This window comes from Asterias amurensis, chromosome 19, assembly GCF_032118995.1.
Source record: "Asterias amurensis chromosome 19, ASM3211899v1".
In the NCBI taxonomy this organism is placed as follows: domain Eukaryota; kingdom Metazoa; phylum Echinodermata; class Asteroidea; order Forcipulatida; family Asteriidae; genus Asterias; species Asterias amurensis.
The window spans coordinates 14604039-14626114 of NC_092666.1; the positions used below are offsets into that span (position 1 = coordinate 14604039).

At 38.4% G+C, this 22076-nt stretch overlaps 1 protein-coding gene across 1 annotated transcript in view; it reads right to left on the reverse strand.

Moving 5' to 3' along the window:
• Positions 1-21026, reverse strand: part of LOC139951507 (uncharacterized) — a 33873-nt gene extending 12847 nt beyond the window's left edge. The window contains exons 1-2 of the mRNA XM_071950438.1: positions 20927-21026; positions 2127-3817 (exon numbers count right to left, since the gene is read on the reverse strand). Coding sequence (XP_071806539.1) covers positions 2127-3758 — 1632 coding nt within the window. The 5' untranslated portion in view covers positions 3759-3817; positions 20927-21026. The remainder of the gene's footprint in view (positions 1-2126; positions 3818-20926) is intronic.
• Positions 21027-22076: the final 1050 nt, after the last annotated feature.

Consider the following 22076-nt stretch of genomic DNA (forward strand, 5'->3'; position numbering starts at 1 on the left):
CGTTGTTCTTTACACGTGAATTTTGAAATTTTCAACCTCTCTTTTGAGCCGGAAGCCAACATCAAAATGGGGTCATGTCTTTGGGGCGTTTACGGAGTTTTCAATGACGATTCCGATGATGTTTCGATTGTAAGAATCCCTCATGTAGATCAAAAGTTATGAATTTTTGAATTAATAAACTTTGAATATTCATAACTCAAGAATTGATGACGTCATCATGACGTAACTCACACGGTTTCTTCTCCTAATAAATTGCTAACTATGTGTGAAGTTTCAAGTTCATACGAGTTTAGGAAAGGTGCTTTTGTTAGCGAACAAGGGACGTTCAGAAGAAGAAGAAGAAGAAGAAGAAGAAGAAGAAGTATGAAGAAAAAGAAAAAAAAAAACGAACAAAAATAAGAGGTGTTTCGGGCTGTTGGCCCGAACACCTAAAAAGAAAAAAAAACGAACAAAAATAAGAGGTGTTCCGGGCTGTTGGCCCGAACACCTAAAAAAAAAAACGAACAAAAATAAGAGGTGTTCCGGGCTGTTGGCCCGAACACCTAATAATAATAATAGTTGTAATGCGCACATATCCACGCTGCTGGGTGTTCAAGGCGCAGTATCTCACTATGAAAATCTTCCCGGTTTGTGTGAAGTTTAAGGAATTCATTAAGGTCACCTGGAAGTGGTATTTTTTCAATATAAAGCTTTTGTCGCTAATATATGTGTTTTGATGAGTGGAATGTGAATAAACAGTATAACTAAGGTTTAAAAAAATCAGTTCTTACGTTATTTACAAATTTAAGAGTAGACCCCGACCCGAGAGGGCGCTGTTCGTGACGTCAATCGAGGCAGACTTTGCCTGTAGTGCGTAGAGTAAACACAATTGCAAAGTACATGTACGGACCAAGTCGTGAGAAAATACCGTGAAAATAAACTAATTCGTTGAATTGAAAATAACCCCAAAACGGCATTTCACAGATTATTTAACTGATTTTTCAAGGAGAAGACATTCATTTAAGTGTCTATTACAGACAACAGTTTTTATTTGCTTTCAGACTTTGGCTAAGCTGGTGAATTACCATAAGCTGGCTTCTGAAAATGATCATGGAAGCATGTCGAAAATCAAGTCTAGCTGATTACAACTAAAGTAGGGTTGAAGTTGTACCTACTTCCTTAAAGACACTGGACACTATTGGTAATTGAAGCCTGGCTGGTAGAGCAGAAAGCACTACCTTGTTAATTACGTCCTTTTTCCGGACACATAAAGTATTTTGTGCAAGTAACAAAAGGACGTTAGCAATTAAAGTCACCTGGAAGTGGTATTTTTTCAAAATAAAGCTTTTGTCACTAATAAATGTGTTTTGATGAGTGGAATGTGAATAAACAGTTAACTAAGGTTTTAAAAAATCAGTTCTTATGTTATTTACAAATTTAAGAGTAGACCCCGACCCGAGAGGGCGCTGTTCGTGACGTCAATCGAGGCAGACTTTGCCTGTAATGCGTAGAGTAAACACAATTGCAAAGTACATGTACGGACCAAGTCGTGAGTTTGTACGTTTCAAAAAAAGATTGTTTTGGGTTTTTTCCGGCAATGCCGACCAGGTGTATTGCTGCTGAATGCAGAAAAACACTTTTTGAAATGTACCAACTCACGACTTGGACGTACATGTACTTTGCACGTGTGTTTACTATACGCATTACAGGCAAAGTCTGCCTCGATTGACGTCACAAAAGGGGTAGGCGGAGTCCGCCCCCAAACAACTTTATATATTTTTTAAACATATAAATCGTGACAAACAATTACTAAAAAAATTGTTTTATTGTTCGTAAGCATATACTCTTATGTTTGAAAGAAAAACAATTCTATTTCCAGGTGACTTTAAATGATCCTGACATGAAAAATATGGCATTATTGTTATATTTTTGTTGCTAGAATTTTCCCCAAGGACATGTTTTCCCATGCCCTTGCAACATTAACCTTATGACTTTTGAATGGCAAACAATTGATCAAACTTTCCCGCGCAGTTTTTTATGATGCAAACATTTTTTGAACATTAATTGCTTTCACCCTTTTACAGGGAACTTTTCGTTTACGTTCTTTTTACCCGGCACACGACGAATTGGTTTGTTAGAGAGTTTACCTGATCAGCATTAGTTACTGGTTTCCAAGTCAAGCATGAGCACCAGTGGGCGGCAATATCGGCGTCAGCACACGTTCTCTCCGTTGGGATCTCTCTGAAGAAGCTGATCCCACGTTGTTTCACGTCTCCTGGTTGGGTCCCGCTATAATGTAGTACTGATTTGAGTGTTTCGTGTACATCGAAGGGTGACATTAATCTTTCGGTATTCTTCTTGAGAGTCGTGTATATGTCAGGGTACTTACGATACACCCAATCTGGCAGTGTTACAGAGAAATAGGGTAGACGTTCTTCAAGCCTTCCTTGATAAGATTGTCGAATGGCAGAATGACGAGATCCATGATCCCCAAACAGGACAAACATTGTGTTATTGAGAAGACCGTTATTCTTGGCATTAGAGAAGAACTTGTATAGGTCGTCATCCATATACTTCAGAACGTTTATATTGCGAAATGTTAAACTGGCGAGCATTGTCAAGGCGAAGTGCGGTACACGTTTGTATTTGGTCATATAATCCGTTAGGTAGTCCAATGTGACTCTGAAAACAGGTCTCGGCCCCACGCAATCTGCCTGTTTGACGAAATCCCAATAGGGTCTCATATAGTGATCTGTTGGTTGTTTATCAAAACCTATTCTTCTATAGTCAAACATTGCCAATTCTGTCGTATCCTCGGCAAACATGGTCACGTAGCCATACTTAGCGTACTCGTTCCAGATAAACGGGTATACGTTCACGAAGGAAGCATTTGGATTGCCTTTGGTGGTATCTGGCATTTCATATTCAGTCTTACCAGTGAGCATCGGAACTAAATTCCAATCGGTACCATCGCCAACAATGGTAAAACCTTTAAATATTATTGTACCTAACGTCTCAAGTAGTTTGGAAGTTTTCGGAAGAAATCGGATAAAGTTCATTCGGGAAGTGCTTTCTATGTTAAGCAAAACGACGTTTAAGCCAAGCCCATCCGTGGAATGTTTGGCCTGTAATTGTTCCATTGGCTTAGGAAATATACTAGCATGTACATCAAAATCTTCAGAATGTCTTTTGTAGATGCTCATTCTCTTTTTAGCTGGTGCAAGTGCCATACGTTTTGCGCTACTTGTGTGACTATCAACACAACCGACAAGCAAAAAATCTGTCGATGTATCCTGCACAAAGATGTCTCCGGTAGACTTAACAATATCAATCTTAACTGGGGCAGACATTTCGCTTGTTATATCTGTCACCCTGTTGATCGTAGACACATAGCAGGATGTGTAGTTCCTTTTCCTGTATTCTGATTCTTTGATGACAAGTTTCTGCTGGTTAATTTGGGTTCTCATGATCCCTTTACACTGCAAGGGCTTGGGCTCAATGATGAATCGTTGTATAGCTTTAGAAAAAGGTTCTAGCTCAGGAATCTGACATGCAAGTTTGATATCTTGGTGCGAAGTTTCGATATCTTGCAAAGACTTACGATCGCCATTGCCTGAATCCGGAGTGTCCTTTTTTTCACCAGCAACATGGCTAGAAGTTTTCACAAACAATTTATCGTCATTGACGTACAGTACAATCAAAAAAGCAGCTACGAAGGCACTGCACAATTTGATTGGGTGACGCGTGATTGATCCCCGGATTTTCCTCATCAATGCCATTTTTGTGTGCAATCAAGACTTGTCGATTTCAGGAGACACAAATTCCACTTTTGGAAGAGCTGTGATTAAAATAAACAAAGAAGACATAACAATCTCAATGCATTTTCATTGTGTATCTTGCAGTCACTTAAATAAAAAAGTGTTGTTGCTGTTGTAAATGCTGTAACAAGAAACAAACAAAGTGACCTTGTGTTAATTCTGAAGTAGTTATGACGTCACGTGTCGACTGATCAAAAGCCTTTTTCAAATTTACCCATCAAAATTGTTTAAAGATTTATTGCCCTCCTAAAAATAATGTTCACGATTCTCAGAATACAATAAAGATACAATGATAAGCCCAGCAGTTACTTGTTGGGTATACTCGTATATATCGCAACTGTCTCCTACAAGTCTGCGCTTTTAGCCGTAATATAGCGTCCTCTTGTGGTCAAGTATTATGGTTTTTATTATATTAAATAATAAATAGGGTAGATGGCCTTAGCTTTCGATCCAAACCGGACCTTCTTCAGAGGCATCGTGGTTTTTATTAGTAGGGTCATATCTTTGGATTCCGTGACCATTTTTTTGCTACCTTTTTTTCCGATGGATTTGACTTCAGGAACCATTTAAAAGGAAAATTAGCTCCTATGAACCTCTGAAATGTGATAGGAACTTTTTTTTTATTGCGCAATATTCAAAATGGCCGCCGACGCCATCTTGAAAAACATAAATTGTAATAGCTCTGGCACCAGATGACCTAGACGGACAAAGCAGATGTCCTTTTCCACTATATCTGGCATGACAAATACACTGGAGTGGTTATTGTAAGGTTTGGGGACCATCTTGACCTCTAAATCCAATATGGCCGCCGACGCCATCTTGAAAAACATAAATTGTAATAGCTCTGGCACCAGATATGACCTAGACGGACAACGGAGATGTCCTTTTCAACTATATCTGGCATGACAAATACACTGGAGTGGTTATTGTAAGGTTTTTGGACCATCTTGACCTCGAAATCCAATATGTCCGCCGGATGCCATCTTGAAAAACATAACTTTCATTAGACTTGTGGACAAGTTGTTAAATCGGCCCCACGCGCTGAGATAGTGGTCTCGCGAGATCACTGCTCTCGCGCGATCTGATGGCTCAAATCGGGGATCGCAGCCATCAGATCGCGTGAGAGCAGTGATCTCGCGAGACCACTATCTCAGCGCGTGGGGCCGATTTAACGACTTGTCCACAAGTCTAAACTTTCGTTAGCTCTTGCACCAGATGACCTAGACAGACAAAAGAGATGTCATTTTCCACTAAATTTGGCATTACAAATGTACTGGAATAGTAGTATCTCCTGAGCAAACCTGAGCACAAGACAAGATCCGCCTTCAAGTTTTCCTCCTAGAAGCTTTCCTGAGAACAGCAGAGTCAACCAGTATTGAGATCATCTACTGTAGTATAGGCAGGACTACCATGGAATCTTTCTACATGCAGTCTGATGCCAGAGCTTAATTGTGCCCATGCAGAGGCAGACACTGTCTTATCCCTTTCAGTACCAACAGATACTTGCAACTAATGCAATGGTGGCCAGAGAAATTTCATCGACATGACTACTTGGTTACCAAGAGTATTTTATAAAGTTTTAGGTTACAGCGCCCTCACAAGGCAGATTGGGGTTAGCCTAGGTCATGCTCACAGAATGCAACTTGTACAAGCAACTAAATATTGACAATTAAGTATATTTATGACTGTTTCCTTTGGCTAATGCCTTTGACTAATTAATTGCCTTAAACATATATTTGAGGTTTGGTATTATGACCAATCAATACCAAATTGAGTAGTTTCAATGTGAAAGCTTTTAAGCTGGGTTGCTGTAAAAATCAAAGATATTTTTAAAATGTTGGCAGACTTCAAAAAAATGGATTTTGGCAAAACTCCATGTATGAGTAGGTATGGGTACACAATACACAAAAATCGAAAAAAAAGTTGTATCAGACATTGGTTGCTATGGTTACGGCCAAAATAAGATTTTCAGCAAATTTTCCAAGTTTTTACCTTTTTTAAGAGTTAAAATATAGGTAAATTGAAAGCACTGGTACGTCTAAAGGGGAAAACGTTGAAGTTTTTCTTTCACACATGTTGCAAAACCATGTTTACTCTTTCAGAAAATGTTTTTAAAAATTAAGTGTGCGATCAACTTTGGATCAAACCACTATTTCAAATAGGGGTGTTTTTGTCATATTTTCTTATAGCGAAAAATAGTGGTATCGAACGGGGCCATAAGTCCGAAAGTGGCACTTTGTGGATTATGACACTTTTATAGTTGGAAGATAAGGTACCAACCTACATAAAAATGCAATAAAAAAAATGGTATTTTAAGTGCGCGAACACAGTTTTGCCGGAAAGTTAGCACTTTGGCAGGGCAAAAACGCAACAAATGGCAAAAAATTATACATTAGGTAAAAAATATCAGAATTTTTTTTTTTATTTAAACCTTATGGGTGGAAGGTACTTGAGGTGCATTCAAACAAACTAAACTTTTGAAATCACTATATAGCCCGTTGCCATGGTAACAGCTCATTTGTGTTTTGGCTATTTTTTGCAAATTTTGGGGTCTAAAAAACTGTATTTTAGCATATATTTGCAACTCCACCCAGCCAATGTGCATTCTTTTTTTCATAAAACCTTTCACATCAATACATTGAATCGTCCTATGCTTAACTTGAGACAAAAAAATTATTGCTTTAACTTTTACCCTAATGCTATTTTTAGAACATCATTAGCGCATGTTTTTAGAAGTTTGCAAAATCAACATTTTTACCCTATTTTTGGCCCTCAAAATGACAATTTGCCAGGGGTCTCAGAATGTTTTCCTTTCGGTTGTATTTCGGGCCAACATTGGTCCTTCCATTTTTAAAAAAAACTTGGGCAATTGTATCCTGTTGTAACAGTACTGCCTAAAATAAATGCATTTTTAACTTGTTTTCTTTAGATTGAATAAATAACATTAATAAAATAATACTTTTTAGTCTTCCATCAATCCGGCACCTTTCATGAGCACCCTGTAGCCTTGTGGACAACCCAACATTGATCAAGAATATTTTTAATGACCTAAGTTTTGGATTTTATACTACCCCCCCCCCCCCCACTCCCCTGCATGCCCAGCTCCCAAGCATATCAAATTTTGTTGACAATGCATTACAAAGCGCCTCCTTTGTTGAAAGTCCCTTTTTAAAATTTCCATTGCACATCATTAATAGTAGGAAAGTTTATGCTGTCTTCAGTCACCTTTAGTGAATATTTGCCATTTCGGTTGTGGTTGTGCGATTATTTGTGTTTTCATGTCTGGGGAGCACAAATAGGCAACTGTATCATGTAGTGACACTGCCTCAACATGGTAAAATTTGAAGAAAAAAAAATAGAACAAATTAATTCTCTTTATTGGCATTTCTTACATGCTGAACAATGATGTTGATTGAAAAAAAAAAGCAAAGCAGTATAAAAAATATAAAGTATAAAAAGTATAACGGTATACAATGTATAGTTCGAAGACTCACCCCAAGCTAATTCGGCTGGTAATAGTGTTATCCGGCTATGTTCCATTAGGGAACTTGGAAATTAATTGATTTACGTAACCATTAATTGTACACGCAGTCACTGATTATGTGATGCCTCTGTGCAGTGTTAAGGACGTGTTAGACATTTTTGATGTTCAAACGAAGAGCTGTGAACGTCCATTTTGTCAAGAAAATGGAACATTTTGTTTAAGATTGTATAGCTGCTATAGCCAAACGTAAATGACCACAAACATACCACAGAATCTCTTTGTGATGCCTGTTTATACAATTGAGAGTTATATTTTTATACTTGTAAGTTGCTTTGCTCTATTGTGTGCCTGTTTTTTTTCAATCAACATCATTGTTCAGCGTGTAAAAAGTAATTAGAGAGCATTATTTTTTCATATGATTATGAAATTTGCAAAATACACCCTTTTTTTTAAAGGCATGAAGTTTCTGGCAACACTGCTCCACAGTTCAAAAAATACAAAAACTTTCTTTTTTAATTATGTGATGCCTATTTATACAACTGGGAGTTATGTTGTCATAAGATGCTTTATTATATTTTGTCCTGATATTTTGTCATTCTTCATCATTGTTAAGCATGTAGAAAGTCATAAAAAGAGCATTATTTTACAACTTTAAATCTATACAATTGCCAAAAAGCATGAAGCTTCTGACAACACTGCTCACCAGTTCAACAAATACCAAAACATTTTTTTTGAAATTCCTACAGACCAGTATCTTATCTTTCAAGCCTGGTAGCCAAACTTTCCTAAATATGCTACTTTCGGACTTCTGACAAACTTAGCAACCCCCTCTATTTCCCAAATTGAACTTTGTTCAAACACCCCTTTTTGGAAATAATGGATTATTCCATTCACAATTGACTGTACCTGTGTCAGGTGCACTTTTGGAAAGACCAAGGGTGTATATTTACCATATTCAGTTGAAAGGCAGGTAATATATTTGGTCTTTACACAGTGAAGCCTTCAACTTTGGGTAATTTTCAGAAAAGAGCTAAATTAGGTGAAATATGGCAGATTTCTTATTTTTAACCGTTGTCATGGCAACCAAAGTGCAATGCAAAAACTATGCTTTCTTTTTACACTTTTAATTGGTTGAAGAAATGAACTTGTGCAAAGAGTAAACAAAATCCATTAAAACAAAAATTCATATTTTTTTGTTATACAATTTGAAAATAAACACATTTTTTTCCCAAAAAGGACGAAGTTTATGGCAGCACTGCTCCCCAGTACAACAAATACCAAAACTTTTTTTTTTTTTAATTCTTACAGACCAGTATCTTATCTTTCATGCCTGGAAGCAAAACTTTCCTAAATGTGCCACTTTGGTACTTCTGACAATTTTAGCAACCCCCTGTATTTCCCAAATTGACTTTTTCTCAAAACACCCCTTTTTGAAATAATGGAATCTTCCATTCACAATTAACTGTACCTTTGTCAAACGCATTTTTGGAAAGATTAAGGATGCATATTCATCATATCCAGCTGAGAGGTAGGTCCACTATTTGGTTTTTACACAGTGGAGCCCTCAACTTTGGGTTATTTTTACTCATGAAAAGAGCTAAATTAGGTGAAATATGGTAATTTTCTACTTTTGACCGTTGCCATGGCAACGAAGGTGTAAATGCAAAACTTATGCTTCATTTTTTAATTTTGGTTGATGGCCTTCACTTGTGCAAAGTTTAATCGAAATCCATTTTTGAAAGTCTGCCACCACTCTTTGATTTTTAGAGCAACCCAGTCTTAACATTTCTAAAGTTGCTGTTATACCAATCTGCATTAAAATTATTTCCCTCGTAAAATTGGTGTCTGAAACCTAAAATAAACAGAAGGTTTTAATAATTTCCTTTCAAAGCACCATCCCCCCGCCTCAATTGACATCTATCATGAACCAATTGTTTTTCTTTTGAAGAATTGCCAAAGCGCGCCCGCCACGGTATGATTTAGTTACGTGGACGGCTTGAAATCTAGACTTAACTTAACTTTACTTAACTTAACTTAAATGCATTTATAAAGCGCTTTAACACTGTTTCAAAGCGCTGTACAGTCAGGAAAAACATTAAAATGCAGGATTAAAAAACATGAGCAAAAATAGCAATATGGTTTTAAAAAAAAAACTCTGCAAGCTACCATATGGTAGCCTGTAAGCGCAGCTGAGTAGCTGCGTAGCTTGGAACGTTGACATCGTTTGGAACGTATAAGCATATCTTGGAACGTAAGCGTACCATCTTGGAACATAAACGTAGCTGCGTATCTTTTAACGTAAGCGTAGCTTGACTCGGGCTTGAAAACGTATCTTTTGGTATTACAGTGTAACTTAAAGGAACGTAGACCTAAGCGTATTTTGGAACGTAAACGTAGCTGCGTATCTTGTATCACATCAACAACATCGTTCAACATCGTTCGTCTGTCATCATACCACATCAGGAATATTGGTAAGATTCGCAAGTACTTGGACAAAAGTGCCACTGAAAAGGTCATTCACGCATTTGTTACTTCTCGTCTTGACAACGGCAATGCTCTTCTCTACAGTCTTCCTAACAACCAAATTTCCCGTCTTCAACGCCTCCAAAATACTGCTGCCCGCATTGTGACACTGTCTAGGAAATCCTGTTCCATCACCCCCATTCTGAAACAACTACACTGGCTCCCTATCTCTCAACGAATAATCTTCAAGCTGATTCTCATTGTCAAGGTTCAAGGTACAAGGTTCATTTTATTTCCACAGTATCAAAAGACAAAAAAACAATATCAAACAGCAGTCAAAAGAAATCATTACAACAATGAAAAAATAATCGTTTCACAACATAGGTTTGAAGAAATAGATGCATAACAATGTTGACACTGCGGAGGGATCCATTTAAGAAGCAAAGCTTGTAGGCAATAGTCCCTTATCTCATGTATATGCATTGAGATTATAAAATAATGTCCACAAAGCACTTAATGGCAAGCCTCCCCTCTATATTTCTGAACTTCTTCAAGTTTACACTCCATCAAGCAATCTTCGATCAAGTTCCATGCTTCTTCTCATTGAACCCAAGTCTCAACACTCATGGGGAGACATGTCTTTTTCTTCAGCTGCGCCACGCATCTAGAACTCTCTACCACTTAAAGGAACACGTTGCCTTGGATCGGACGAGTTGGTCAAAACAAAAGCGTTTGTAACCGTTTTTTATAAAATGCATATGGTTGGAAAGATGTGTTAAAAGTAGAATACAATGATCCACACAAGTTTGCCTCGAAATTGCGTGGTTTTCCTTCTACTGTGCGAACTAACATGGTCGGCCATTTATGGGGGTCAAAATTTTGACCCCCATAAATGGCCGACGTGTTAGTCGACAAAAGGAAGAATTTTAGTTAGTCGACAAAAGGTAAAGGGAAGAATTTTGGAAAACCACGCAATTTCGAGGCATGTTTGTGTGGATCATTGTATTTTACTTTTACAACATCTTTCTACCCATATGTATTTTATAAAAAACGGTTACAAACGCTTTTCAAAGACCAACTCGACCGATGCAAGGCAACGTGTTCCTTTAATCTTAGAACTTGTCTTTGTACCACAACATTCAAATCTCTTCTCAAAACTTATTTTATGTCACAGGTTTTCAAGGACCAATTTTTGTTGTGTCTGTTTTTCTTTGTTTTGTTTTTGTTTTGTTTTGTTTTGTTTGTTGTTGGTTTTACTGCGCCTTGAACACCCAGCAGGGTGGATACGTGCGCATTACAAGTCTTAATATTATTATTATTATTAACGTAAGCGTAACTTGACATGAGATTGAAAACATACCTTTTGATATTATAGTGTAACTTGAAGGAACGTAGACCTAAGCGTATCTTGGAACGTACACGTAGCCGAGTAGCTGCGTAGCTTGGAACGTAACCATATTATAATATCTTTTGGAATGTAGTCGTAACCATATCTTTTGGAACTACTCATGAGAAATTGCGAATTTTGATTGCTTGTCGAGTGGCGACTACTGCTATTCAACTCACTTGGTTAATTGTGCGGCTAAGACTACGTACTATAAAAGTAGTTGTGATCAAATTCCTGCTTGGTATAACCACTTTTGTCGCTCATGACTATTCACAAAAACTTTTTACAAAGCACAACCAGACGTCAGTGACACAATCTTTCAATCATTTCAGCACGAGCTTTACTTATGCACAACAATATGTCACTATGCATCTGGGGCAACGGGAGTAAGTTTCGCGACTAGTATCGAAATCGCAGTTATTTGAGGCGACTATAGTCGGGTCATAAATTCCACTAGTTGCCCAATTTAATCATTACCTCAAAAATAACTCTTCATTCACAGAATTAAAAAATAATACTCTGTTAGACAATGCTTTGAGGAAATTAAGTTTTATCATTATTTTTATCTCAACCTTTTATATCAAATTCTTATAAAAAAAATTAAAGGCACCTGGAAATAGGATTTTTTTTCTTTTAAACATAAGAGTATATGTTTATTGACAATAAAACAATTTTTTGAGTAATTGTTTGTCACGATTTATATGTTAAAAAATTAATCAAGTGCTTGGGGGGGTTGACTCCGCCTACCCCTTTTGTGACGTAGGAAAAGGAAGACTTTGCCTCGATCAAACATAGGCCCCCCTCGATGCGTAGATAAACACACGTGCAAAAGTACATGTAATTCTAAGACGTGAGTTTGTACGCTGCGAAAAAGGTTTTTTTTTCTGGCATTTTTCCGGCAATGCCGACCAGGTGTATTGCTGCTGGATGCAGCAAAACAACTAAAGATGGTGTCAGTCTTCATCTGTTTCCTGCAGATCCCAAGTATAGGCGGTTGTGGGCTGCGAAAGTCAGATTAACTAGAGCAAAGTGATCCGGTCCGACGTCTTTTTCAGCGCTGCAGCGAACACTTAGAGCCGTCGTGCTTCGAATCCGGGATACACAACTCATTTGACATGACGAGAAGAGTCATTCTTAAACACGACGCCGTCCCAACAATTTTTCTAGCTAGTGGGAAGTCGAAGAAGGTATCTGAAAGACGTGACGAACTCAGAGGAGCATTTGCTAAACGTGAAAAAATCCGGGTAAGTTTTAACTTTGAGGGTATGTTTTTAGCTTTTGCCAAGTGACACGATTTTTTGTTGGTACCGCATGCGATTCACGGTGCGTGCAAGTCCTATGTGACCGTCCGCCCATTATACAGCAGCCATAGTGCGTGCGTGCAGTCTGCTCCGTGGCCGTATTTCTATCATCTTACAACCCATTTGGTCACTAAAAAGTCGCATAGTTAAATAAAAATAGCAGCAATAGCTTTTGTAAAAACCACTAGGCGTTCAACATGTTCAAGTTTCAATGTACGTATGTGTGTAAAATCGTGTCTAAATTTGTTTTGATGTGCCATGTTCCCAGACGTAATGTACGGGGGCCCGACTACAAATTTTCTCTCCAAATATCGCGCCTTGAAATACGTCACGAACAGCGCCCTCTCGGGTCGGGGCCTATTCGTAAATTTGTAAATACAATCAAAACTAAGATTTTTAAACCTTAGTTAACTTTTTATTCACATTCCTCTCATAAAAACACATATTTTAGTGACAAAAGCTTTATTTAAAAAAAATACCACTCCAAGGTGACTTTAAGCTACTCACACAATAACACTGTCAATATAACAAAATGCGGTATTCCTACGTTTTGACATCATCAAAATTACCTGAAAACTCATATAACAAAAAGAAATTAGGGGGCCATGAAAAAATGGAGCATATTGGAACGTTGCGATCATAAGAAACAACGGATCCGACACCCGCAAGCTGGGAGTTCATACATGGCGCCCGGTGTGGCGGTTTCAGTCTTCCGCCGTGTTCAGTTTTCCGGGTGACGTAAGTCGGTCATATCTGCACGTTGTTCGAACGGTTTTAGCTTTCCGGCGTGTTCAGTTTTCCGGGTGACCTCTCAGATACCGCCGCGAGTACCCTGGCGAGTAATGTAGTTCTCTCAGCAACAGTGACCCCACAATGTTTATATTACGATTCTTTTCTGCGTAGTCACATAATCTCTTGTCCTATCTTTACATGCATTCATAGGAACAACTTCAGGCAGGTCACACTCTGCTTGCATAAAAAACAACTCATACGATCTACGCGTTTGCCGCTAGTTGCACTCGACTCGTGGACGACGCCATGACAGCTACCGGAGGGTAACGGATAACTCAATACGGCACTAACAATGGACTACTTTCGCTTGCTGTGCGCAGGCATCGCATGACGTAATGCTACCGTATTTGGTCATTCGGAAAACTGCACACAGCGGAAAGTTGAAACCGCCACACCGGGATTTAACACATCCAACCCCCACGAGACACGGCATGGGCGGTACGTGATATCCCACAAGGCTTACGTTCCGATTGCTCCACGCCGTGGGACCATACAAGCGTCCGTTACACGGACTCTCTGAATGCTAATCTTACATTCGATTTTTGACCATTATTTACGATTTCAAATCGTCACGTATCCATAATCTGAATAGGTAGTCTATACTTGAAATTTCACTGTTTTCCTTTTAATAGGCCTAATGACCACGGAATCACTTTGAGCAAAGGTTTTTAAAAATAGAGCGCCGATCATATTGACCTTTGACTCGATCTAGTTTGAATAGTCATCTTCAATTCGTCACGTGATATGAATATTGCATACATTAAAAGTCATTTACATAGTCTGGCCACGCCTTCAATTTGCAAATGTCCGAAGACCTTGGTGAGCACAGACTTGGTGAGATCCGGAAATCAGAGAAACAGAGCGCCCGCTAGCGTTCGTTCATTACAAGCGTGTACAGTTTTTGCCGTGCATAATCGGAACGTTGGTTGTGTGTGACCGCGCAACACCAATGGTCTTGGAACCAAGACTATTGGGTTGCTGGCTCCTGGGAACGACTAGATAGGTTTATTAAAGACACTGGACCCCTATTGTCAAAGATCAGTCTTCTCACTTGGTGTATCTCAACATAGGCATGAAATAACAAGCCTGTGAAAATTTGAGCTCAATTGAACCCCTCTTTTGGTATGAAAATACATTTGAGTTTTAAATTGATTATGCACGTATTTAATTTTCTGATACCGAGGTCAAAGGTCATTATCATTTACTGACCAAATAAGGGTGTAAGCCATGTTAATTCTAAACATTTGTAAATATTAAACTTTCCACTGATGTATTGTTTAGTAACATTCGTTAAATATGGAAATAAATGGGAGTTTTTAATTCATTATGAAAGTATTGTTTTTTTCCGATACCGAGGTCAAAAGGTTCTATGCTGCTGCTCACATTGTACAGATGTTCTGTTCCATTCTGTATGCCGCTTATTGGCCTAAGATTGCACCACAGAGCATCTAGAATCCAAAATTTTACCGGGCCCTTAAGCGGGCCCGGACCCATGCCGTAAAGGTTTCGCACTCGTGAGCTCACTCTTCGACAGATTTTCCCCCTAAAACTTGGTTCATAGATCCGAACTTGAAAATGCTGTTATCTCAAAAGGTTCTACTGCTGCTCACATTTTACAAATGTTCTGTGCCATTCTGTATGCCTCTTATTGGCCTAAGATTGCACCTCAAAGCATCTAGAATGCAAATTTTCCCGAGCCCTTAGGCCCGGACCCAAGGCCGTAAAAGGCTTCGCGTTCAGCTTTATAGCAGGCTCCATCTTTAATACCCACCAGGGATGAACTGCCGTCTGAGCATTATAATGCAGAACAATATGGATACTGCGAAGCTATAATTGAGTTATTTTTTAGGTACAATAACCATAATAGCAAAAATAGGTGCATCATAGCTTGAAATAGGCATTAAATTCCAACATCTGAGAGGGGGGAACATCACCCCTCAGACTCCCTAGATTGCACCAGAGAGCATCTACGGACTAAAAATTCCCGGGGCCCTAAAGCGGGCCCGGACCCCACGCCGTAAATGTTATGTGTCCCCCCCCCACCTTTCAAGACGGATTGACGCCCCTGCTTATTATAAAGGTTCTTAAAACACCCCCAAAAAGCACTTTGCCCTTTTTTTTCTTCTGCAAAACCTCTACATACAGAACTTATGTTTTATATTTATTATCACGAAAATGCTCACAATTAACTATAGGTATGCTCAATTGCCTTGAAACACCTGAAAACCTGTCCAAAAAAGTAGATTTTTAGGTGAAAATGATGCATGACCTTTGACCTCAGGTCATGGTTACTAAAGGTCAATAGAAAAAATGGCAACATCATTTTCATTGTTCTGGGGACTCATGAGAATGCAATTTTAATTGTTGCCATAAAATTAACATGAAATTTCCACGGGAGTACATTCCCCCCCCCCCCCCCCCCCACTAATATGCGTGCCAGTGTGTAACACTTGAGTGCATTCACAATGGCACTCATACAATCGGACTGTAAAACCCTATTGTCATTCTTTGCACAAACGTATGTCCTTCACCTCTGAAAGAGTGCACCAACTAGTGGATAGTGTCTGGGTGTAGTTTTGTGTACACACAAGTGCTAACTGAAGCATTAAAGCAGGACTTAAAAAAAGGTTGTCTGACGTTTGTTATTGTGCTATTTTGCAGAACACTTTCAATTAAATTCACGACAAATTTCAACTGAAAAACAGTGAGTTCAATGTACGATTTATGAGAAAATTAATGTTTGGTTAAAAATAATAATAATAAACAAAACTTTCCAGTTAACTTACACGTAATAAATCAAGTTAACTTACACGAAACAGTACAATAAAATAATTTTTAAAACATGAAGGTTGGTTGAAGGACCGAGTTGACCTGGGACCGAGTTGACTTGGGACCGAGTTGACTTGGGACCGAGTTGACTTGTACCGAGTTGGCTTGGAACTGTGGGACCTGAACGTGTGTACACATTACGTGGGCCTAAAGATCAACTGCGCACTGCGCGTGCTGACCATTTATAACCTATCCCATGAATCACCGCGACTCCTTTCGACCTTTAACCCGCATGCTTTTCGTTTTGCCCCGGCTCTTTGCGTATTGCCGGTGGCTCTTTGCGTTTTGCCGTGGCTCTTTTCGTTTTGCCGTGGCTCTTTGCGTTTTGCCGTGGCTCTTTGCGTTTTGCCGTGGCGCTTTTCGTTTTGCCGTGGCCTTTTTCGTTTTGCCGTGGCGCTTTTTATTTTGCCGTGGCACTTTTTGTTTTGCCGTGGTGCTTTTTGTTTTGCCGTGACAGTTGTGGGCCACCGTAATCAACGGCTGAAACAGTTGTGCCACATCACGCGATACGCGCGACGCGCACAGCAATCTCCTTATAAGGAGTTGTTTACCCGAGGGTCTTACCATTTCATAGCTGGAGGGGTGTTTTGTTGAAAGAAATTATTGAACAATTCGTCGTTCGTACCAAGAACTGACCTAACTCGTTCACTGTTTTAAAAAACGTGTTCAGAGAAAATCACGATTGAAGTTGCACTACTTTTGAAACTGCTGTTTCGGAGTCTGCTTACCAACTTTATTGTATTATTTTATGACGAAAACAAAGCTGAATACTTTATTCATACAGAACTATCAATGTGTTTTAATCCTTAAAACTATTTTAATAAGTAATTAATTCCTAAACAGATGGGTCACTTTGTGAAATTGAAAATTTCATTTTTGCCTGCAGCGCGCTGTGTACAAACCAATGCGTAATAGAGACCTATCGAGATCGGTCACTTTGTGAAAATACTATACGCTCCCCCCAGTTAGGTCACTTCGTGGTACGAAAATTTGCATGCGCGCCATAATCGCGCGCGCTGTAGCGCATAGTTTAACCATTGGTAAAGCGACGTATCTAGATAGGTCACTTTGTGAAAAGACAAAATGGCAAGTCCAGCGATGCGTCGTTTATACTAATTAGTGTAATTACCAAACTATTACATATTAGGCACTGAAACTTGCTGATAATGTTAACAGCATTGAGTTTGTCAATAATTTGTTTTAAAACAAATTTGCGAAAATGTGTGATTTTGTGTCAGTTAGGTCAGTTCGTGGTGCGACAGACGAATTATAATTTTTGCATTTATGTTACTTGTTGACCAAAAAGTGTTGATGTTTTTTGACCGAAAAGGTATTTATGAATGGGAATCAAAGTGTGTTGAATCGGTTTTCAACTAGTGGTTTAAACCCGCCGAGGCCTGGTTCTTCATAATTTACCTCGACTTCGTCTCGGTAAAATTGTCAAGAACCAGGCCTCGTTGGGTTTAAACCACTAGTTGAAAACCTCTTCACCACACATTGATTCCCTTTATTTTTTTTAATGCTGGTTAGACCGCACGCACTTAGATTGCTATCTATCTGGGAGCCAGCAGGGCCCGGTTTCATGGCTCTGCTTACCTCCGAATTCCTCGCTCTACGGTCACGATTCCCCGCTTACATACAAGCGCCGAATTTAATGTTTACGGCGGCATTTCTATAATATAACTTACCCAACAGCACTGGGAGCAAGCTAATGGCAGATGAAGCATTGATTGCAATACGCTGATACGCAATACGAATACACATACACAGTGAACTAGAATTTAGTGTTTGTAGAAACAAACACAAGGTGTTTGAGTCAATGAAATAAGTGTTGTTAAAAGCTCGTCAAAATGCAAAGTTTTTTTCTCGATGTGTATTATGGTAATTTGGCATCAAAAGGGTTGTTGCTCGAAAAACTAACACTTATGAGGCGTTAAGTGTAAAGTTATTATTTAACGCAACTATTTACAAAGAATTCATTATTTAATACATAATTCATTATTTAACCATTATATAATCTTTGTTTACAAATAATCAGTTTTTCACAACACAATTATTTATATATATTCGTATGAAATCACTATATATAAATAATCCTAATATACACAATTTCATTATATATAAATAATGTAGACGGATATTGGCCAACCGTGTTAGTCGACGAGGTGAAAGGAAAACCACGCAATTTCGAGTGATACTTGTGTGGATCATTATATTCTACTTTTAAAATATCTTTATAATCATATGCATTAAAAACGCTTACAAACGCTTTTCAAAGACCAACTCGACCGATCCAAGGCAACGTGTTCCTTTCAATTGAGGGCTAACATTTTTTTTCATAATGTCAAAAGTTGCACTAATAGTTGCTAGCTCATAAATGACAATAACAAAACATTTACGCCGGCTGTTGGAACCCTGGATTCATTAATAACGTTCCAAACATGAATAATTCACCAGTACAAACTAAAGTGCAAATTTTACCATGTGACCTTTACTGATGTGGACTCCATTTAAAATCTAGGGACGAAGCCTTGCATCGTGTAGATTGGTTGTTCAGACCCCACGTGATTGTTTGGGGTTTCCCTCTACCAGGGTTGCGCATCACATCTTAAACTTACTCCTTTTCTACAAAAGTATCTTCGGGTTTGGTGATTCTTTCGACAAAGACGAATAAAGAACAATGTTGCGTTTCTGAGCGACCATTGTAATAATATTGACAAGCTGTATAGGGGACATGTCATCAACGCAAAGAACAAATTTGATTTCTTGTTGTAAGTGCTGCGCAATCAAGATTGATATGATTGCGAAGATAATATTATTAAAATTTTCACCTTAGTTTGTAATTGTGAATTACTCATGTTTGGAGCATTGTTAAGGTTCCAACAGCCGGTGTGGACGTTTTTTTATTGTCATTTATGAGCTAGCAACTATTAGCTCCCCAACTGTTTACATCTGTTTTCATGAATATAAAAGTCATAAAAAAAACTTTTGATTACTTTTATATTTATGAAAACAGATGTATACAGTTAAATGGGGAAGTTGTTTTGATGACTTTTATGTTTATGAAAACAGATGTAAACAGTTAAATGGGGAGCTATTATTATTTGTAATGTCAAGTTGCACTAATAGTTGTTAGCTCATAAATGACAATAAAAAACGCCCACACCGGCTGTTGTAACCCTTGATAATGCTCCAAACATGAATAATTCACAAATACAAACTAAGGTGAAAATATTAGCATGTGAACTTTCTAGGTAAAATCTAGGGACGAAGGCTTGAATCGTGTGGATTGGTTGTTCAGACCCTACGTGATTGTTTGTGGTTTCCCTCTAAAATGGTTGCCTACCACATCTAAAACTGACATTTCTTAACCACCACACGAGTATCTTCAGGTGTATGGCTCTTTCGAAAAAGATTTATAAAGAAAAACTTTACATGTAGTGGTTGTATATTTACAAACACTTGTTCGGTGTACACATCTAATTTTTTAAATCAAAACTTAACCCCTTTAATAATAATAATAATAATAATAATAATAATAATAATAATAATAATAATAACATTGGTGGGATTTAAACCTACAAGGTTTGCAATACTGGAGCAGATCTCTTACCGCTGCTAGAGCAGGGCCCAATTTCATAGAGCTGCTTAACGGTCGATGTTGTGCTTACTGGGGGCACCTAGCAAATTGTTCATTTCATAGCCTTGCTTAAGACACGTCAAAAGGTCAAGAGAAGGTCACCAACAATCTCCATTTTTATGAAGTACGTAAACCTCTTAAATCATCTACTGGTTATTGTCTACCCGCATGCAATGTTTCAACTTAAAGGAACACGTTGCCTTGGGTCGGACGAGTTGGTCAAAACAAAAGCGTTTGTAACCGTTTTTTATATAATGCATATGGTTGGAAAGATGTTTTAAAAGTAGCATACAATGATCCACACAAGTTTGCCTCGAAATTGCGTGGTTTTCCTTCTACTGTGCGAACTATCACCGTCGGCCATTTATGGGAGTCAAAATTTTGACCCCCATAAATGGCCGACGTGTTAGTCGACGAAGTAAAAGGAAAACCACGCAATTTCGAGGCATATTTGTGTGGATCATTGTATTCTACTTTTACAACATCTTTCTACCCATATGCATTTTATAAAAAACGGTTACAAACGTTTTTCAAAGACCAACTCGACCGATCCAAGGCAACGTGTTCCTTTAATGCAAGCTTCGCAACTATGCTTTTTCTTGCGGACAATCGACTCGGAGAAGAATATAGGTTTTCTCGGTCAAATTCGGTAAATGAGCAGCCAATTTCATTTTCATGCGTTCGAATTAAAGCTGTTTTGCCTCTCCAGTTGTTACTGCGTTTCAATTTCAGAATTCGGCCATTCAATTTCGTTTTGAGTCGAGTCAAATTCCTTTAACATTCTGTTCAATTTAGCGTATCGACATTCTTTTTCGTGACACACACGCCTCAAGAAGCGTCTGCGAATTTGAATGCTGCTTTGATGAATTGTTAAATTGAATGATCATTTTGTTAAATCGAATGACGCAGCATTACATTTGACTAATCATAAAACGAAATCGAACTACCCTTTGGAGTAGCATTCGATTTCGCGCGAAATAGAATAGCTTGGTGGTTAAATTGGCTGCGCATTTGCCGAAATTGACCGAGAAAACCGACATTACAAATTAAAAAAAAAAAAAAAAAAAAAAAAAAAAAAACGAACAATAACAAAGAGTTGTTCGGGCTGTTGCCCGAACACCTAATTACAATACATACATACAATGTTTTGCAAGTCGGTGATCTCAAGTAAACAACTTCCCACGAAAATAATACTCATAAATAATTGATTTTCCGAAATAAATCTTGACTCACCAGACAACTGGAACAATTCTACAACTAGTAATACAGGGGAACGTTTATGTCCTCGCTCTAAAAACAAGTCAATGTACAGCGTGTAGCAACTCTGTGTGCGACAAAACACTTCTGCTGCCGATGTCATATTATTATACAGCAAGTGTAAAGGCCCGGTCACACAGGCCCCGATAACGAGAACGAAAACGATAACGATAAAAATGCACGCCCTCGATTGGTTGAATGAGCGTGGGCGTATTCTGCGTGGAGCAATTCAACCAATCGCGAGCGTGCATTTTTATCGTTCTCGTTTTCGTTATCGTTATCGGGGCCTGTGTGATCAAGACCGGGCCTTAAAGGAACACGTTGCCTTGGATCGGTCGAGTTGTTCTTTGAAAAGCGTTCTGTAACCGTTTGTTATAAAATTGATATGGTTAGAAAGATGTTGTAAAAGTAGAATACAATGATCTACACAAATATGCCTCGAAATCGCGTGGTTTTCTTTTTACCCTGTCGACTAACACGGTCGGCCATTTATGGGAGTCAAAATTTTGACTCCCATAAATGGCCGACCGTGATAGTTCGCGACGTAAAAGGAAAACCGTGCAGTTTCGAGTGATACTTGTGTGGATCATTATATTCTACTTTTAAAACATCTTTCTAACCATATGCATTTCATAACAAACGGTTCCAAACGCTTTTAATAGACCAACTCGTCCGATCCAAGGCAACGTGTTCCTTTAAAATGAGGATATCGTCTTCCTGTGATAGTTTATCTCGGGAAGTCGACATCTCAAAAGTAGATTTTTGTTGTTGAAATTATTTTACTTGCATATGTTTTGTTAATTAGTATTACATTTCCAACAATATTTGTAATGTTCGTGGTCATAAACTACGTTAAACTCAAATAATGGACGAAACAAAATGTCCCACGTAAAACTCCATAAGGTTGGGAACATAATGGTCCCGCACTGGGGGCCTTCAAAATACGCGCGAGACTTGCTTAGTCTACACAGAAGGTAATAAATAATTTATTACAAGCAAATGCAATCGTACAATAATAGAAAACAAAAACTAAAAACCAATGCAAAACACATGTAGGGGATGGAGGGGCCTATAAAAAAGCTAAGCTTAACGAGTACGGAACCACCCCCCCCCCCCCCCCCGCTTT